The 20439-nt window shown below is 33.3% G+C and overlaps 1 protein-coding gene across 1 annotated transcript; it reads left to right on the top strand.

Annotated features, from left to right (window-relative positions):
* Positions 1 to 9036: 9036 nt before the first annotated feature.
* Positions 9037 to 18020, top strand: BBS1 (Bardet-Biedl syndrome 1). Its single transcript, XM_068773839.1, has 11 exons — positions 9037 to 9204; positions 9353 to 9571; positions 10188 to 10490; positions 11356 to 11444; positions 11719 to 11872; positions 12908 to 13067; positions 13900 to 13968; positions 14957 to 15124; positions 16027 to 16160; positions 16672 to 16806; positions 17682 to 18020. Exons 1-11 carry the CDS (start codon positions 9043 to 9045, stop codon positions 17931 to 17933), a joined length of 1845 nt encoding a protein of 614 aa, XP_068629940.1. The 5' UTR covers positions 9037 to 9042; the 3' UTR covers positions 17934 to 18020.
* The last annotated feature ends 2419 nt before the right edge of the window (positions 18021 to 20439 follow it).

Here is a 20439-nt window from a genome sequence, read left to right as displayed (position 1 = left end):
ATTAAGATGCCTATAAGTTATATCACAAATAAAGCTTCTAATATGGAAAAGATAATTAATCAGTAAAACACTTGCGTGGGTGACTGTACAAGGTATGTTCGTTATACCGTTATACGAGTATTGTTGTTTTTAATTTGGCCAAATTTGGGGCCGCGGTCGTGACCGGTGTGATGATATTTATTTATGTATTAAACTTTACCATAAACTTAATAAAAACAAGCAAAGAGGAGACTTGATGCTATTGAATATTTTCCAACAATCAACCCAGGAGATTGAGACAGGACACCAAAAAGAGTTCAAATAAGTAAGAAAAGGACCAACATTTAGCCAGTAAGTAGCCATATGTAGTCATCATGACTCTGTGTTTGGCACTAATCGGTGTAACATAACTCCTGAAGATGCCCTGTGGAGGGGTGAAATACGTGTTGAGTGATTTAACGGTGGTACATGCAGTGATAATCGTGCAACAAAGTGCACCGCCCGCCAGCCCGCTGATAAATGCGTATGCGGCAAACAATACGAATCACACAACCGCCACCGCCAAATCACTCAACACGTGTTTCACCCCTCCACGGGACATCTTCAGGATTTATATTACACCGATTAGTGAACACAGAGTGACCACTCCACTGCATGTGCGGAAGTGGCTAAATATTGGTCCTTTTCTTACTTATGATGGACTTCCGCAAGGTAACGCCTGATTTCATTAAATAACACTTTCATCAAAAAATATATCATCATAGTAAGGTTTGCTCATTCTGGCTATCATTAATTAATCATTGTTGACATATTTTAACATAGATAATATCTAGAGACAGTTTCATGATAGAGACACGTGTTTGCATTGCTATCTGAGTTTGCAGGATACATTACAGGATACAGTCTGCGATAAGCGAGAGAATTGCAAACAATGACCTTATTATACACGATTAAATAAATGACACCATTGTTGACTAATTTTTTTTTAAAGTCAATCTAGTAAAAGATGTCGGTATCAATCTGCCAAATACCATGTTTGAAAAAGAATTCTTTAGTTTCATGTAAACATTTAATAGAAATTAAAAACTACATGCGTATCAGGAAAGAGAATTGCTTTATTTTTGTTTAATTTTAATGGGGTTCATATGTTGTTATTAACCCTTTAGTTCTTCTACTGGACGCCCCGTGTGTACCAGCGCTTTATACCGCATCCACTGGACACGCCGTGTGCATTAGGTGGCATCCATTTGCCCTTCCTTATATTGCATTGTTATTGAATTGATTCCTCTGTTACATACATGTTATTGAATGCGCCTTTACTCAAAAACAATTCTTCCAAAGTATAGTACACCAATGCCTCGCTTTACATCGTTTCGTTTTGTGATTTTTTTCGAAGTTGCGTCGCTGCTTAATTAGCACTAATTTTCACTATGCGTCGTTAGATTTTCGAGGTTGCGTTGTTTTTGGTGCGAGTCTTTAATTTTTTTTTCTAAAAGTTGGCAACACTTGTTTCTAATTGCGCCATGCCCTCAAAACTCGGGGATTCCCTTTCTAACTAAAAATCAACGCAATTTGAATACAGTTTTATTTTCACTTTGTTTTGCTAATTTTAGAGTTTAGTTTCACGTAGTGTGTTGTGGTTTTTTAAAAGAGAATTATAAATTTTTAACGTATTGTTTCTGGTTACAAAAAAGGTTAAAATTATTCCAATTTATTTATTGGCAGAGTTATATTATTTGTGTTTTTTAAATGTTTACTTTGTTCAATTTTCTTTTTAAAAAGTAGTATTTTCGTGACCCTGGAACCTATCTTCGATCTTTACATGGTTTGCTATAGAAAATCTTAATTCACTTTGCGGCGTTTCAATTTGCGTCGTGTTTTTTTGGAACATAACCACGACGCAAAGTGAGGTATTGGTGTATTTATTTGGAAACTAAAATTATAAGTATAAAAAAAGTATAAACGCAATAATAGTCTGCTAAGGTTGACCGAAAGACATTTTATTTTATAAATCGATGTAGAATGTACGTTGTTGGCAGTGCAAATTGCAAAAGACGGGAATCTAAATATGAATATAAAAATTGTAATATGTGCTTTTGTGTAGATCACTGTTTTAAGATTTATCACAGCCAAATTACTTACTAAGCTAGATCCAAACTTTCATTTTTAATTAATTTACCAGTAAAAACTTTAAATATGTAACACTTAAATTACCGCCATGCAATATGCTACTTCGCCGCGTGCGCCCGTTTCAGTAGCGTCATTTTGGCAGAACTTACTGCGGTAAGGAAAGGGTTAACACATCTAGAAAATATTACTTTTCACAGTAGCTTCAGTCATCACATAGCATCCAAATTCTAAAGTTATAACAGGTGGCGCAAAAGTAATGTCATTTTGTGAAGGGCTCTTAATTGTTACAAATGACGCCAAATATCATTGTGTTTTTATATTTATTATGTAGATATATAGATATACTACATGGCTTATTCATAAACACTTCTCTATCTACATCATAAATATCAGAGCACAGTGACATTTAGCGCCATTTGTAAAAATTAAGTCGCGTTCACATTATGACATTACTTTTGCGCCACATTATTACATTTAGGAGCCTGCCTCAGAACACTCCATCAGCAAGCGTTGACTCCTCTACAATAGAATGATTTATAAAAACAAGTATTCAAAAACATTTCCTGATTACATGACAGGTCATTAGACACGTAGAATCCGATATGACGTCCCTATCGATTACAAGTCGTGTCGCAATAGTGATGTACCCTTCGAGTTTCCTCTTCCTTGGATTAGTTTCGATATTTCCGGCACGGCGTCCCGAGAGGTTCATCGATCCGACAGAGCTTAGTGATTGGGACGGAACGGTATCGATTTTAATACAATCACTTACAAGAGCTCAATGACGTCATGAATTAATTAAGATCTAAGTAGTGAAAGCCAATGTTATAATTTTATAAGGCATGAAAATGCTCGGAAGAAGTGGCAGTGAGTGGAGCATAGCTGAAAGGTTCTAGAGTGGCGACTATGAACCGATTGACTCAGCGTGGGTAAGCACTCCACAAGGTGGACCTATGACACAGTTAAGGTCGCCCAAAGTCGCTGGAAGTGATCAGCGCAAGGTCGGTCATCGTGGCAATCTTTAAAAGAGGATTATATCTAGTAGTGGGCTTCCGTCGACTGAAAAAAAGAATTTACTTTCCATGTATAAACCAATCAACGCTTTCTTTAATTGTTTAAATGCTTCTAATCGGATATTCCATTTTAGTAACGGATGTTACGTTTGATTTGTACTAATCAATCTCGCTAATTACTTGAACTAAAATTATAAAATTTTATAATATTTAATTATTTTTTGTGAATATATATATATATCACTTATATCATCAGCACATATAATGGTGAATTTAAATTTCAATCGTGGTGTGATCATGTATTAAAGTAATTTTCAAATTTGAAAAATATAATACATGAGTACAATTTTCTCTCTCGGGACCCTTGAGTCGGACTTAAACAGGACCAACGTTTGAACTACACCCCACAGGGGGGTAATTCGAAAATGTACTCGACGCGAGTTTAATTCGTTTTTTAAAAAAAAGGTTGAGAAACACTGATCTAGGAACTCGGCGGCCTCACAATCCGGGAAAATAGTAGGAGCCCAATCCGAGGCTTCCCAGGGAGCTTTCTAGCATTGTCATAAAAAAAATTTAGGCTAAACGCACTCAGCGCCCTGCCCTATCGCACTAGATGAGTCTGAAAATGTCACTTGGGAAGCTGTGCAAGTCAGGTTTAAAAAAATAATAGGTCTAACAGACGAAGTAACACGTTTTTCTATATTAGAATAAAATAAGTAGCAATAACAGAGAGCGTGGCTCAACCGATTATAGCGAAACGCGCGACGCTAAACAATGTAATCGGGAACAAACAAAGTGATCAGTTATGAAAGTAAGTTAACAGACGGAGAGTGTTTAATTTATTTAGAAAGTATCGAGGCGAAAAGGGAGGAGAAACTTCTTTGGCGCTGCACTGGATTTTGGGACATAAAAATCCAAGTGGGTCTAAGAGATCGGATAATTGTCAAAAAGGGGTCTAAGAAGGTAGATTCAAAAAAAAAAAAACTAGAGAAAGAAATAACTGGTATAAAATAGACATACTTTATAACATATATAAAAAGGTCGGTAGGGTTTTTTAACCAAATCTATTTATTTTAATTAATCCATTACAAGGAGGCCTCCTCAAACCTTTACGAGAATGGCCAGCCATGAGCACCATACCCGGCCCCTCTTCTAACAACATAATGGACCCGGCAATCGCCCGATGAATTCGTGCAAATCATCCCTGGAGTACCACCTGGTACAGACCATGGTGCACCTGGTCACCAGCTTTTCTGCATTCAAAAAACTCAGGAAAGATCTCGAAATCGAAACAAAAAGAAGGATAGATATTGGTAATATTGCCTCTGTAATGAGCGACGACAAACGTCGACCCGCATTTCTCAGATGTTGAAGTGGTATAATCAAGTAGGTGATAAATAGCAATAAAGCCGGATAAGAACTAAATATTTAGACAAAACAGAGTTTACCAAAAATTTAAAATTAGATGAAAAAATGTAAAAGAAATTGACGTAAATAAATTGACATACAAAGCAAACCAAAGAAAATAGAAGAATGAAAATTGAAGTCCGATATTGTGGAAAGTGGAGAAGAGAATGAGGTGGGGTAAGGATGAAGAAAAAATATGAATAAAGTACGAAAGAAATTATGATGAAAGACAGACGGAAAGAGTGTAAGAAAATGTGATTAATATAAGATAAGTAAACAAAAAGAATAAAAATTATTTAATTGAAAATTAAAGTCCCTGTCTCTCCCAAAATAGGGAGGAACGAGAATTTGCTCTATTCATCATTGCCTCTTATGTTATAACTCGCCCATCGCCATTTCAGTATCATCATTTCAGTTTAACCTCCGATGAGATTCCTTATTTCATCAAATTTCATTATATCCAGCATATACTTTCTCCTAAACATAAATACTATAAATATTATAGAGGATGTTTCATCGAGTAAATAATGGATAAATCAAAAATGCAAACTATTTAAATGGTCATTATATGTTTACAACCAGGTACAGTTTCCTACACTCTCCATATATAAATTCTAGAATTTTCGATACAAAAGTTTTCTCCATAATAAGCTAACGCTTCGTATTTACGTACATACAACCGAATAACCAATCTTGGGTTATCAGGTGAGCCCACGTCGTGTAATGTTATCGCTAAGCAAACAACTTGACAGGCACGACCGAGACCGAATGGACGTTGCTCAATATTGTCCAACTTCAAGGGCGATTTCTCGCCTGAATTCTAGCACAAAACGTAAAATTAGACGAATACGTAATACTGGCGTTTTTGTTTCTCGGATTTTATTTTTTATTTTGAGACGGAATATCATCTGTTTCTTTAGATATTCAGAAAATTATATGTACAAAAACACAGACATCTTCACTGATCTATATATATGTATACACATAAATATGTGTATATATATACACATATATATAAATATGTATATAATATATTTGTAATATTTATATTTTTCGTCATTACATATTCTTACATAATTTCACAATGTATTCTTGGTGGAAGGTAAGAAAAGAGTCAGAACGCAAATGTATAAATGAGCCAAAAAATACAATTTGTAGCAAAAAAATAGTTTTTATTATATCTACCTGAAAAAGGGTTTTATGTGTACATTAAAAACTACTTATTAAATGATTATACAATACTTTAATACTTTAATTAAGCATTTTCTGACTTGACAAGATCAAAGTAAAAGCGAGTAAAAATAGAATAGAATAATAACAACATATTTATTAAAAATTAAATGTTTTGTCTCAAAACAGATGGTTAATTTGAAAATTACCATAACATTCGTCGTCGTTTACTACAAGACATAGGCTTCCTCCAAAGATGTCTATAAGGGGATATACGATTTATGATCGCAGTATGCTATTATGGTACGCAGAGGACTGGCTGCTGTTCATCCTCTGGAAACTTGTTTTTGAGCAGTGGCAACCCTATATAGTTGATGAACAAAGTATGAATCATATAAGATTTTATACCAGTAAAACAGTAGTTTTAGAAAATTTTAAAAAAAACACTATTTAATCGGGTTTATAACAGGTATTTATGTTTATCCAAAAAATATTTTAATTTCAAACTAAACCACTCTCCGCCGGAAATACATTAAATTAGTTGCAACGTCGGCGTGATCGTGTTTAAAATAGCTTTTTTTAATTTTTCTCTCTTGTTCCCTATCTTAATCTTTCTCAGAGACTTAAAATGATTTTTTTTTCACTATTTTGTTCTCCATTTTCTTCTTCCATCTTTTACATAATTTCTCATTCTCTCTTCTTTCTTCCTTCGTAATATCTTTCACTTTATAACTTTTATTTAAATTCTGTTCATACATGGCCTTCTATCCATTGCCACATTTCTCACAATATTACACTTTTATTTTTCCCTTTTTTATTATTAAAATTTTTATTTTTATTATTACATTTGTCTCAGCTGTTAAAATTTGTTTTCTTATTACTATTTCGCAGCTATTTATCACTATTTTCCGAATTCAGGTTTTGTTCATATTTTTTACTTTCATAATAACCTCCTCGTAGTATTGTAAGCATCTGTGGCGGTATCCTGTATCCCCTATCAGAGAGGTGATGCTGTGATTAACCTATTTTAAGATAGACACATATTTGTAACCACCAGTGTATTGTAAAATAATTCTTGAGGGTTGGAAAATGTTTGAAGTATCTTTGGGGTTAAATGGCGACCGTTTGGCAGACATTATTACGCTGTTAGTTGAATAATAGATTTTCCGAAACTGTTAAATTGGAAGTTCGTTACAATCACCAAAATGATTTAATATATGTTGGCAAAGCTGCTATTTTTCATATTTATGATTATTAAGGAAAAACCCAAGTAAAAATCACAATAGTAACGTCACTATACTCTTAACAGACCATAAATTAACTATATTAAAATGTAATATACAATAGATAATTCCGCGTACGTAGAACTGGTCAGTGATTCAAACCGGCCGTTCAATGGCGAAACGGCGCGGAGCAAAATAAAGCAAGAAGCAAACCCGTAAAACTACTTCTACGACGAACTGTTCGCCGATGACTCACTGAGAAAGCATTGCATATGGTCCAGCGAAATGTTATACAAGATTATTCACAATTATGAATAAAACATAAACGTATAAATTTAAATAATTAAATTAAATCACTGAAATATTACTTAAATAGGGAGGCGAGTTTGGTCGGTGAAGGTGAACACCAAAGAGGCGTCATAGGTCGTCGGCTGCAATAAACACGATTTTACTACTACAGAAATAAGCATGCTATTTATAATTGCATTAATATAGCAGACATGCTATTTATAATTTGAAATGTATTTACGAAAAAAAAAAGGTAAGAAATTAAAATATTGACAGTTGATTTGTAAAAACATTTTCAAATTAAGAACTCTTTTGGTGTCTAAAGTCGTTAGTCATATGTTTCCTCTTATATGCGATCACTTTTCTCATCAATCTTTTTGATTTGATTTGAACAAATATTTCCGGAATGTATAAGGTAGATTTTTAATGTTGTGTCACGTATAAAGGAACACATAACGGACATTTCTATGACTGTGTAGTGTATACGTAATAGTACCTGAGATAACGTTCAGAAAGCTTCTATTGATATATAAAAAAAAAAATCAAAAAAAGATGTAAGTCATGGTATCTTCTTTTTTTAGTATGGCCTTCGTTATTGAGGACCTCTCGTATTCCCCTACCTGATTTTGGGACAGGGCATTTACATCTCAAGGAAGGTCGTGACCTCCGCTACTTTAAAAGAAAGTTTTATCTAAGCGCTCTCTGCGCCCTGGAATGATCTGCAAACGTTACTTGGCCAGGAGTGTAACACAGGTCCAAAAAAATATTTCCATAACTCTATCTTTAAGACAGTAATTTTCGTCATGGCTGTACAGTATACAAAGCTTTATATTAGCTATAGGCTTCCAGTATAACTTGTTTACAATATACGTTTAACAATGAATTTTAAATAATATTATGTACGCCAAATGTCCTGATATATATATAATATACCTAGAATTCAATTACAGATAAAACATTTTCATTCTAATTTTGATCAAAGTTTTTTATTATTAAAATGTGATGATGTGATATTAATTTAATTCCAACTCTAGCCATAAGTTAATATATCATTGGTTTTATATGAGTATCTCGCCAATTCTTAACGAAACACGGATAATAAAATCATTCTAAAAATATGTTCAAATGCTTTCGCTAATTGTATAGCTAATATTAATAAAAATGTCATCAGGAAAAGTATAGTAAATTTTTTGCTTCTGTATAACCTATATATCGCACACCATCGTTTTAAAGGAATGTATATCATTTGCATCACTTAATCATGGTCATAAATAAACATAAATGAAAAGGCACTAATCAAAACAAAAGCAGTAAATTATAAAAAAAACTCACAGTGTTAAAACTAAAGTTGATTAAATATCCATGTAAATAGCACATAATTAACATGTCACTCAACATAAGAACTTTTTAAAATAAAGATATTATTATATAGGAAACGTAATTTTTCTTTATATATGTACATGTAAGTTTATGTATTATATTATAACAATAACACATTCATAACATGTCTTCTAACTTTGTTTTCAAATAGTTTTACTTGATGGAATCAGGGTTACCATTTTATTAAATATAATACTTAATTAATATTCTCCACTGTCGTATTTAGAGTGAATTAATACTATTTTTAGATATAAAAAATATTTGAGAAGAATTATTACATTTTATCTATAATTTTTTTTTGTTAAACTATAAATTTACAAATATTTTTGAAAAACTACAACACTCGTTATCGATGACAAATACAAGTTGCCATGGAAACGCTGTTAAAACAATTTGATGTAGGAAAGTGTTACAGAGACAGATTTTTTGTAGAATATAATTATCTCTTAGCCATGAGTATAGCAAGCCGTTGGTTAGATGTGGAAGTTGGAACAGATGATATAGATCTTAATTCATTACCATCAAATTTAGCACTAATTGATCTTCAAAATGATAAGGAATATAAGTTACTGGTCGGAGATTTGGGTCGTCGTGACGAGGTTCCAAGACTAAAGGTATTTAAGTTAATCTATGTTATAGTATTATTATTTTTTATGCATAATTGCAAATCTGCATTCGTCTAATCTATGTAAGGTTTAAAATTTTCTAACTACGTTTTAAAGGTGTACAATTTTCCTAACCTTAATTTTAATACATTTATAGGTATTTAGAGGCACCATGCAAATAACAGACTTGTTGCTTCCTGACCTGCCACTTGGTGTTGTAGGCCTATACACAAGTGAAACAATGCCTCGTGCTTGTCCAGTTGTAGCAGTTGCAATGAGTTCATGTATTTACATATACCGGAACATGAAACTCTTCTATAAATACTATTTGCCGTCCATTGAGCTTAGTACTTGTGAACTAGAGATCTGGAAGCAGGTAATAATTATTTAATTTAGTTATGGTTGCTGTCTATGGGCCTTAAGGTTCTAGAGCTTGTTAAAAATGTAGTCGTGTAAATTTAACTTAAAAAAGCAATATTACTTTCTGGTTCCTCTATATTTAGTGCCTATGGAAAGATTTCCAACTCTAATAAATTATTGTCATTTACGTTATATTGTTAGCTTGCAATATTTTCCCTGTACTTAAATTTTTTTGTATATATATTTAGGATGCTAGTTATAAATAAAAATAAAATTAAATAATGAACCAATAGTGTGACACTACTTTACAATGAAAAGGAGTTAATCATTAAAGAATGATCATAGTGTTTGCCTGTAATGAAAGCTATTTTGAAATAATTAACTTCTCAGAGGACTATTGTTAATGTTTTGAGCTTAATAAAACTTTAATAAAACCTTTTTAATTATGTAAGATTTGTACTATTCATGAAATGTGCAAATTTTTGTGTAGATTTTTGTGTAAAAAGTATAAGTATATTATCTTCCTCTCGCACCTTCTCAGTCTGACTTATAGTAATAATAGAGTTATTACTATGTCAGTATGAAAAACGAGTATAATAAATGTTCATAAAATTATTCTGGAAAATTTTCAGCTAATGGATCCCGCAAATCATAATGAAGAGTCTCTCAATCCTTTGATTGCAAACCTGCAATCAATACCACAAAAGGTTCTCAGTGGTCAGTCACAACAGTTTTTAGTCTTCAATGTTGACCAGAAACTAGAATATCTAGAACACATGACAGAACTGCCAGGATGTAAAATTCCAGAGATTGCATGTATCACTACATTAAAAATGAACTCGGTGGACAAATATGGTGTAAGTTGCTTGGTTGTTGGAAGTGAAGAAGGGGAAATCATTATTTTGGATCCAACTACCTTCACATCCATGTGTACAGTAAGTATCGCTTATTACATTGTATAATACGGTCATTATCTAAATTTTATGTCACAAGGTCAAACTCGGTATGGCAGCGTTCAGCGCCAGTGTTTGTTGCTATCATCATCTTATAGCAATTATTTCTCTGATATATATACATATAAATGTATATGCTTTATAATGGTTTATATAATAGGATTTATATGTGCATATACTTTCTGTCAAATATAGCCTAAATGAAAACAACAACAACACAAATGTTTTGAATTTTGTTGAATAGAAGTCAAATGGATTGAGGAACATTATTTTAGAAAATTATTCCGTTAATTAGATTTAATCAATGTAAAAATAAAATTATTAGATCAAACAGACTGTGCCCGCGACTACGCTGGAATTTCAGGAAAACATGAAATAGTTTATTTGCTTTTTTTTGTTAAATAATTTTTCTTTGAGAGTTTTTCTTGAATTCTTTTTTATACTACTTACTTACTTTTTTACATCCGTTACCTGCCAGTATAAGTCCTGTCAAATTCAGAGTTTAATCAGAACAAACAGACAGACAAAAATTTTATTAATTGTAATTTTTGGCATATGTACTGTATTTCTGATTATTTAAAGATAACTAATAGAACTCCAATTTTATTTATTTCTATAGATGAATTACGAGACAATTTTCAAGATGTCATGTAAATAATAATTCTAAGAGTTTCCTCTTTATTTTTTCTAATTTATTTTGATTATGGAAAATGAACAAAATATTATCATAAATATATTGTATGGCCTCAGTAAAAATATTGATGTGAAATAACTTTTACTTATTGCAGTTTAAATTTATTTTTCATATCTGTTAACAGTATTACTAATTTGTTATACTGTTGTACAGGCTAAATTATGTGTCACAAAGAAAACTCCTTATCAAATGGTTGTAACTGGATTGTACAATGTTGACTACAGGATAACTGTGGCTACCAGGTCTGCTTATTTGTCAACTGCACATTTCCTTTATGCAACTAAGATATATATGATGACCTCTTTCGCACCATTGTAAACTTATGTTTTTAATTATCTTAAAAAAAATTACCTTCGTCTTCTTTTATATAGTAAGAGGCTTTATAAAGGATGCACTGAAAATACGCAAAATTTATTTTTAATTTTAGCCAGTTTTTTTTTTGTAGCTATAACAGATATTTAGCACCTTTCAATTTGGTATATATGAAGTTTTATATGTTTTTAATTTTTATCACAGAGAAAAAACAGTTTGCCTGCTTAAAAGGGAGTGGAAGGAAGGCAAATTATTGTTTAATACCGACGAACATATAATAGCCATTGAAGTATCGGCACTAGATAATAGCATTTTAGTCATTTGCTGCGACAACACTTTGGCATGTTATAGCAAAAAGGTTTGTTTTATAAAAATATATAATTAATTTATGATTATTTTTAAACTACTCAACGTCATCATAATTTCAATCAAAATCGGTCCACAGCTGGACATGGCCTCCATCCATAGATTTCCAGTAAGAATTTTTGGAAGCGGCCTGAATCTAGCAACTTCAGACGAACTTAACAAGGTCTGCGTCCATTTTGTAGGCCACCTTTTTTCTCCGTCCTCTGCAGTCTGTGGTCTTAACATTATTATCCAGAATATTAAGGCTCCTGCTGCAATTATTTTTGCGTACTATTTGGCTTGCCTTCTATCATCTCAAGCCAATCCACTGAGTATGTTGGTTCTATGTTATATCTGTTGTTGTGTATTCGTCTACGTATCTCCTCATGGCTTATTCAATCTCGTAGATAAATCCCGAGCATAACTCTCTTCATGGTCCGTTGAGCTAGATGAGACCTGTGAAGAATTCATCATCATCTTATCACCCTAAAGACGCCCACTGCAAGGCATAGGCCTCGTATAAAGATCACCACGAAGACTGGTCTTATGCTGACCGCATTTAATGACTTCCCGTGACTTTTTTCATCGGTAGGAGCTGTTGTGCACCCTCAGGACCCCGATTGATGTAGCGGATGCCCTATAGGAGGTGAACAAGAAGGTAGTACTATTCGTACAAGGAGGCAGTACACTCTCTGAGTAGGCGTCATTACTCTGGGGAGAATATCCCGAAAAAGATGAACACCCTATATCTTCCTCACACCCAAGCCGGTGCAGAGGCAAGTTCCAGAACTCTCACCGTCCACGAGGCACAAAAAAAATAATTATTTGACTTCAACTTAGTCTCAAATTACGATTTAATCTAGTAAATACGTGAGCAGAAAAAAGTAAGCTGAAATTTTAGACGTAAAGTCTCTATGGAATACAGATCCTGAAAAAAAATACTATGCCGTTGGTTTACGTGCTTCACACCACGTCTGTCAGCCCGTGGTCGCCACTCTAAAATTTGTTATTGATATTTATTTATTATCTTATATATCATTTATTCCAGGGTAAAAAACAATGGTCATTGAACTTTGAGCATCGACCCGTTGCTCTTACTTTGGTCCCTATAATGCATTTAGGGATCACATTGACTGCTGTTGCCTTATCTTCAGGCCATTTGCACCTTTACGAAGGAAAATCGCGCAGGGATTCCATGTTCATACGAGGTTACTATATATTATGTTTATGGTCTTAAGTATGTATAGTTTGTTCGAACTGAATTTATGTTAAAACTTGTTTAGGATTCTTCCTAAAGCAGGTATGTACATATTATATACAAATTTAGACCATATCTATACCGATATAAAACTAAGAAAACAATGTTCAGTTAATCACAATTAGAAGAATTAGAAGAATTGTGGATCGCGCTCTGTCGCCCGATGTATATAAAGAATTAGATTTCTGTAAAATTCCCCTTTTCGATACGCCGTTTACGGTGAGATATTGTAGCTCCTACAATAGGATGTTTGGTTAGTGGTTCAAAAGTTTCAAAGGGGTGAATGTATATCACATTAGTTAACAAAAAGATTTAAAGCTTTGATGATCTGAAATATATCACAGTCATTTTTTTTTACTATTGGAATGTGAAATGTCAATAATTTCTGGTAGTACAAAGTTTGAAGGTACAGATTATTAACAATAATTATTTTTAATGTGTAGTAATCTGAATAGCAAAATCGCTTTTTTACTATCATTATCATTTATTCCTATGTCTCCAAGATGGGGCAGAGAACGTCCACAGTACGTCGCCATCCCGAACGGTCTTGAGCCTCGCGCTTTACTTTCGCTCCACGTCATTCCAACTGCCTTCACTTCGATTCATTTCTAGGGCTTGCCTCGGTATGTGATCAGGCCTGTCCAATTCCTTTTTTACTATGTTATCATTATGTGATTTATCCTGAAAGTATATATTTTTGGATATGATGAACCGTATAAAATTTGATGGTAAATGAGAACCGATCACACTGAGTAAAGATTTCAAAAACTTTCATGTTACAGAAGTGGTATCGGTGATGAAGTTTGGACAACTTGGCCTCGAGGAAAACGTCTTCATCATTATAACTGCAAGTAAGTTTACAGCGGTATTTATTTTGAAATCCTTAACTGTAATTGGCATAATTCAAATAAGGAATCATAGTGCAATGTCTTTGCTAGTAAATCTTTTTTCTACAAAAAAAAATGAAACGTTATATCTTGAAGATCTTCACAACAATCAACGGTTAAGAAAAAAAAAGAAAATGTACTTTGTTTTAAATGATTTCAAAAAATGAGCACATTGCCTGAAATAAACAATCCTTTAATTGTAATAAGGGTATTATAAATCAGTTTTTTATTGAAAGTAAGTTGGAGCCCAAACTTCAAATCATTATATTTTAACTGTAAATTATTTTATTAATTTCATAATTCATTTTTATGATATTATCATCAATATTATCTTCTTATCTATATAAAGAAAATCGTTTTTTTTACCATGTCTTCTTCCTTGTAGTCGTCTCTTTGTTCCTGACGGTCGTGTCTGTCCGACCTTCCTTTTCGTAATTTTAAATCTAAAATTAAAAGTATATCATTAAATAAATCTTATTATAGATAATATATTTAAGAGTTTTTAGTTGCTTGAAATGTGTAAAACATGGTTTGTTGACTCATTTACACGGTGGATATTATAATGGACAATAAAAATCCTTATATTTTATTTAAAAATAAATACTGTTAAGTTTCTTGTCGACTCTTCACAGCAGAATAGCATTCCGTGCCGATGGTAACTTACTATTTATAATATTAAAATAATAAATGATTTAAAAGTTTACTTGAATAGAGATATTTAGAATTTGAATAGAATAAGGAACTTTCTTTTCACTAGTGTCCTATAAATCAACGTCATGTCAAAATCAGGTTTACCCACACTAAGAAAATTAATTAAAGAAAACTATGTTTTGTATTTTATAGTTATTCTAATTCGTTTTCGTCGAGTTCGCGGAACTGAATGGTCAGTTTTGTCTGTCTACATCATGTTGCAGGTAACTTTACAATCTTAAATTTACTAGCTATGTTCCAGGTGGAAACTTAATGTTGAAGATATTGAAACGCACCGCGGACTTCAACGCTGATGCAGTCAGCATGGATGTTGCCGACAGCGGTCTAGGCGCGCAGAAACCATGGCTGATACCAAAGAAATCTAAACTCTTTCTCGAACAGTCTGCCAGAGAACGGGAGAATCCTATTGGTATGTAAATAGAACTTGGAGATCTTCGCTTAGTATTTGATTGTTTTAATAATGCTATGCATACAGGTCGCTTCCAACCGGTTCTAACAGGTGGCGCAAAAGTATTGTCATAATGTGAATGTGCCTTAATTTTTACAAATAGTCATAGTCGAGTATACATATATATATTGTTTACTATATTTTCCTACAGACTTTTACCTGTAATACGTTAGTAGCCTTTCGAATTCCAATATATATATATATATATATATACATAAAAATATACACACACATATTTATATATATATATATATATATATTTACTATATATATACATAATATACAATGGGGTTATTATTGCAATACCTTTTTTGAGGTTTCTTAATTTAATAACAAGTGATCTACAGTATAACACCTCAGCATTATCATTAAATAAATTAAAAATATTCACTATGTAAAGTGGTACACTAGGCGATAGCGGACTGAGATTTCCGATTGGTTCGATGATTCAAATGTCAAAAAAGATAATTTTTCACGGTATATTCAGTACACGAAGTTTTTAATACTTGATACTAGATGGCGCTCACGATGATTGGTATATATGTTGTTCGCAATCAAATGCTTTGCATTATGGTTTGCGTGGAGGTTCTTACAAGACCACGTTCCCAACAAGAGAAAGGGGCAGTAATAAACTGCTTTAACTACTGGATAAGATGAAGAATCTTTGTGAAAATGATCACTTAAAAGACCTGAGTTTTTTGTGGACTATTCTCGGATAAGAAAACGTTTGGAACCTTTGTATATTTATTTTAATTTCTAGTATGCCTGTATATGATACTATGTGCATGATTATATATAAATCTAATATGAATGCCTGTAAGAAAGGTTCGAATATATAAGATAATATTTATAATATATTACAGCTATGCACGAGACGTTCCAGCATGAACTGAACAGGTTGCGACTGCTGGCAGCTAAAACACTTCTAGAAGCACATGTTAAATCTGATAATTGCACAGCGGTGGGTGCTCTGGAACCTATACATCTGTCTGCAGAGGTACTAATTCCAATTTTTTTCAAACATATGCATATAAACAATACACAAAAGCTTATAATAATGGAAAACAACAGTTTTCTAAAACAGTTTTTCACATTTTGCCTACCAGAGGTTCTATGGATTTCTAAAAAAGGTTTTATATCTATCTTTTAAATTGCTGCTTTATTATTTCCGCTATTTGTGTTAAAAAATAAATAAGTAATAATTTAAGATAAGATTTGGGTTGGGTGTTTTTTGGTTTTGACGAACACCATCAATGTTATAGAACATAGTACAGTGTACCGCATTGTTTGTTGACAACTATCTTTATATCTACATCATAAATGTACTATGAATATACTTATCGTACTCTGAAAGCTATCCTGTGATAGTTTACACATCAGTAAGAACTTTATGGGTTTTGATTGTCTCCCTAGATAAGGTTGCATTTCGAGAATCGAAACCCTACACCTTGGCTACCACTACACGTGTTGCTACGGTCATATTGAATAACAACTGTCGTTTACTATAGGTAGAAGGCCTAGGTCCAGTGTTTCGAGTAACGCTTATAATAGAGAACACGTCGAGCGAGAGAGCTGTCATGGGACTGTCCCTTCTCTTTCACGCACACACGCCTAATTATAAAGTCTCCAAACCGTACATGAAGGTAAGTGAGACGACGTGTTTATTTGTGTTTACAATAGCTCTTGCTCTCTTCCTCTCTTTTTTCTCTATCTCTATCTCGCTCTCCCCCTCTCGTTGCTTTAATGGGGTAAAAGTATAGTTCATTCTTCAGCAAGAAGCTTTAATGTTTTTACGTCTTTTTCCATCTCTATGTGATCTTTATAAAATTTTCAATCTGAAATATGTTACAATATTCACAGATAATTAATATTAGCTGATAGAGGTCTACTGACAGTTATATGTCTCCCCCAAAATCGAAGATGACTTTATCTTATCCACTAGGACATAAATAGCCAAATTGATTATGTTTACAGACAATAAACAATAATTAATTTAAATATGTAGTAATACAAATTTCAAAATTCCTTTTTTCCATAATACCTTTACGCTATATATAGTTTCTGAAACCATTGATTTTTGGATATGGCGTTGCTATCTATTAATTACATATGCTATATATATATATATATATATATATATATATATATATATATATATATATATATATATATATATATAAAATACGCGATTGTTTTTACTATTTCTTTTTAATATTATATTGCATGTATTGTATTACATATTTGGACACAACATTGAAAAACCAAGCAACTGGAGATTGTTAGTGAAGTCTGTAGTAAAAAAATAATATCTAAATATTTACTTGCACCTTTTTAAATAAGTAGCCATGTAAACGCATCTTTATATTACTTAGCAACTGTTTACGCTCACTACATTCACTTTTTCCATTTGCTTCTTAAATGTGCGGAGTTAACTCTGTCCGCGAATGTGGTCATGTTTTGTTTTGCCGAAAGGGCATTTGAAAAAGGTATATGTATATCTATCACTTTCTTTTCGCAGGTGCCACTTCTCGCACCTAACAGCCAATTAAAGCTGCCGACAAAAATTGAAGAAATTTTCGACGAGAACGTAAACCCCGAAATTTTTCTACGCGCTGTTACCGGACAAGGAGGGGAGAGGTCGCTGGTGAAGATTCTTCTCCTAAAAGAGGGGAGGCTGTCCCCGGTGCTCGCTGCAACTGTTCAGATGCCACCCACCGACCCTCTGATGATTCCTTACGACAAGATTCAAACTGCAACCGACTTTAATTAATATATAATAAGTTTGAATTATCAACTTCATCACTTTTTATCATGCCATAATAAATAGCGTGCCATTTCATACGCCCCACGTTAGTATCCCAGCGTAAGTATCCATGTAATTTTGTTAATACAAGCATTCCGTATGGAATAGGTACTATTAACGAACATCGTACTCATGATAATGTTTTGCGGAATGAAGGAATATTTTAAGTTTTATTATCTTATACTATAAGCAGCAGTGGTAGCTTAGCGGTAGAGGAGTGAGACTTGGGATTGTACTTCGCAAGTTCGATTACCGGGATAGAATCTTATATAATTCAAACTTGTGCATTAATTACATAGAATTTCCACAGCTCACAAAGGTTTCTTGAAGATGGTCACTGGCGTCTTCTGTGTACCATAATACCACACCGCGATCGCCGACCCGCTTGCACAGCGTGGCAATTATGATATATAGTATATATGCTATCTATGTACCATAATTGCACATAGATATCTATAGGGATTTACACTATGTATCTTCATAGGTATCTTTGAGGGAGGCATATCTCATGCAGCGGGCGTCTATGGGTTGGAATAACGACGGCTATAAAGTAAGAAAAACAACTTTTATCAGACAAAATTTGGCATATCTGGGAAAAATAGCTTGTTGATCAAATGTCAAAAAAGATAATTGTTCCTGATATATACGGTCACGAAGTTTCTAGTAATAGATACTAGATGGCGCTCAAGATGATTTATAACAAGATCTCGTTCTAAACTGAAATGAAAATAATAAAAGATGACTATGCACATGTTTATAAAGCTTGATTGGTTATTGGTGCTAAAATCTTTAAGGGATAATTGTATAGCTCACTTAGATAAGTTTTAAAGTTATTTCTCTTATATCTAATCATGCTGGATATAATTATCACTCTGAAATACAATGATTTATATTTTCTATTGGAATGTCCAATATGATGAAAGTCCAATAACTTCTGGCAGGGACAGATGGTAAACAATTATTAATTATGATGTAGTAACCCGAATTATAATAATGCTATTTTTTTCTATTTCATGTTTAGTTATTGGATATTTTTGTAACCATTGATTTTTAGATACGGTATTCGAATTTTAAAATTAGTAAAATATTTTTTTTACTAAAAAGTCACTACGTTGTGTATTATTCCTGAAGCCGTTGACTTTTAATTAGGATATACTGTATATTAATAGACAGCAAATGGCCTATACATTCAATCCTTTAAAGGTTTTAAAACTATATAGTTAAACATCCTGTATAGCTTTTACCTGGCGGTATGTGGCGAGAAAATTGTGTATGAATAAAATCACAAAATGTAAAAAAAAAATTTTTTTTAGTATACGAAGTTTTCAGTTCTTAATACAAGATGGAGGTAGTGATGCTGTTATCATAGAAGAGCTATACTTGCGTAACAGAAGGTTATTTCCCATACTTCAACTGGAACCTCGCTAACTCTATCGAAAACAGAACCAGCACTAGCGAGAGGAACTAGCTCAAGATGGTAGTGCTAAAGATTTGTATCTACCACAACAGATGGCGTTGTCATTAAAAATTTAAACTTTCATGTCGACATAACCAGTATTGCCAGTATCATAGAGGAACTACTATTAAATAATGTCTGTGGCGCCTCTCGCCTAACGTTTCCGAAAACGCGAAACTAAACGTACCGACGTCATTCTTTGAAGACACACAACCCGCGTTAAAAATATCGACCTTTACGATTTTGTTGTGGATTTACGTGATATCATACAAGTCGAAGTATCCTAGTTTTATTGCACTAAAGCAGACGATATCTCATAATGCCGATAGATGGCGCTGGCAATCAATCGCCTTGAATTAGTTCGACGCAGGAATTAGTGCAATATGGTCAACTGTAATAAATGAAGGGGCGGTTGCCCGTTCAGCGCAACACAACTGCGTGGGCGAACCGAGATTAGATCTAGATCCATCCATGGCTCGTCTGTGGTCCACGCTGCCATCCCAATCCCCATACACAACATCAACACTACACAGCTCTACTCGGGTAGAGCGGTTTACTACGTGCGAACGACATCGTACAACTGGAATGCGTCTGTCCGGCTTCTTTTTATTTTCAAGTTCAATGACCCTTCCGCTCCGTGAACTCATTTCCGATTAAGCTGTAAAAGTCCCCGGGATAACAGCATCGACTTCAACCGAAATCAAGCTATATCCACAATTGCAATTAAAAGATAAACGAAAACTATGTAGTCAAGTTTCGTAAATCCGATACTTTTTTTAAAAAAAGTTATGTAAGAATGTACTTATGTCTTGTTCTATTATTTGACTTATCTTAAAGTCGTTTTAGAGACTCTCTGAGTCTGGTCTAGTGCTCTGGTGAGTGGGATTCCGCCGGAGTCTGAGCTGATGCTATGACCATCCTATGTTCCTCACGTTCTTCTGTTTCTTCGAAGGGACATTGGATGTTCACATTGTTTTACAGACAGCTTATTTGGCAAACTAACATCTAGGAAATAGA

Source organism: Battus philenor, unplaced genomic scaffold (assembly GCF_028537555.1).
Source record: "Battus philenor isolate CCGP_79_NKW_IND1 unplaced genomic scaffold, ilBatPhil1.0.hap1 SCAF_6, whole genome shotgun sequence".
Taxonomy (NCBI): Eukaryota; Metazoa; Arthropoda; class Insecta; order Lepidoptera; family Papilionidae; genus Battus; species Battus philenor.
This window is presented reverse-complemented; position numbering and strand designations above follow the sequence as displayed.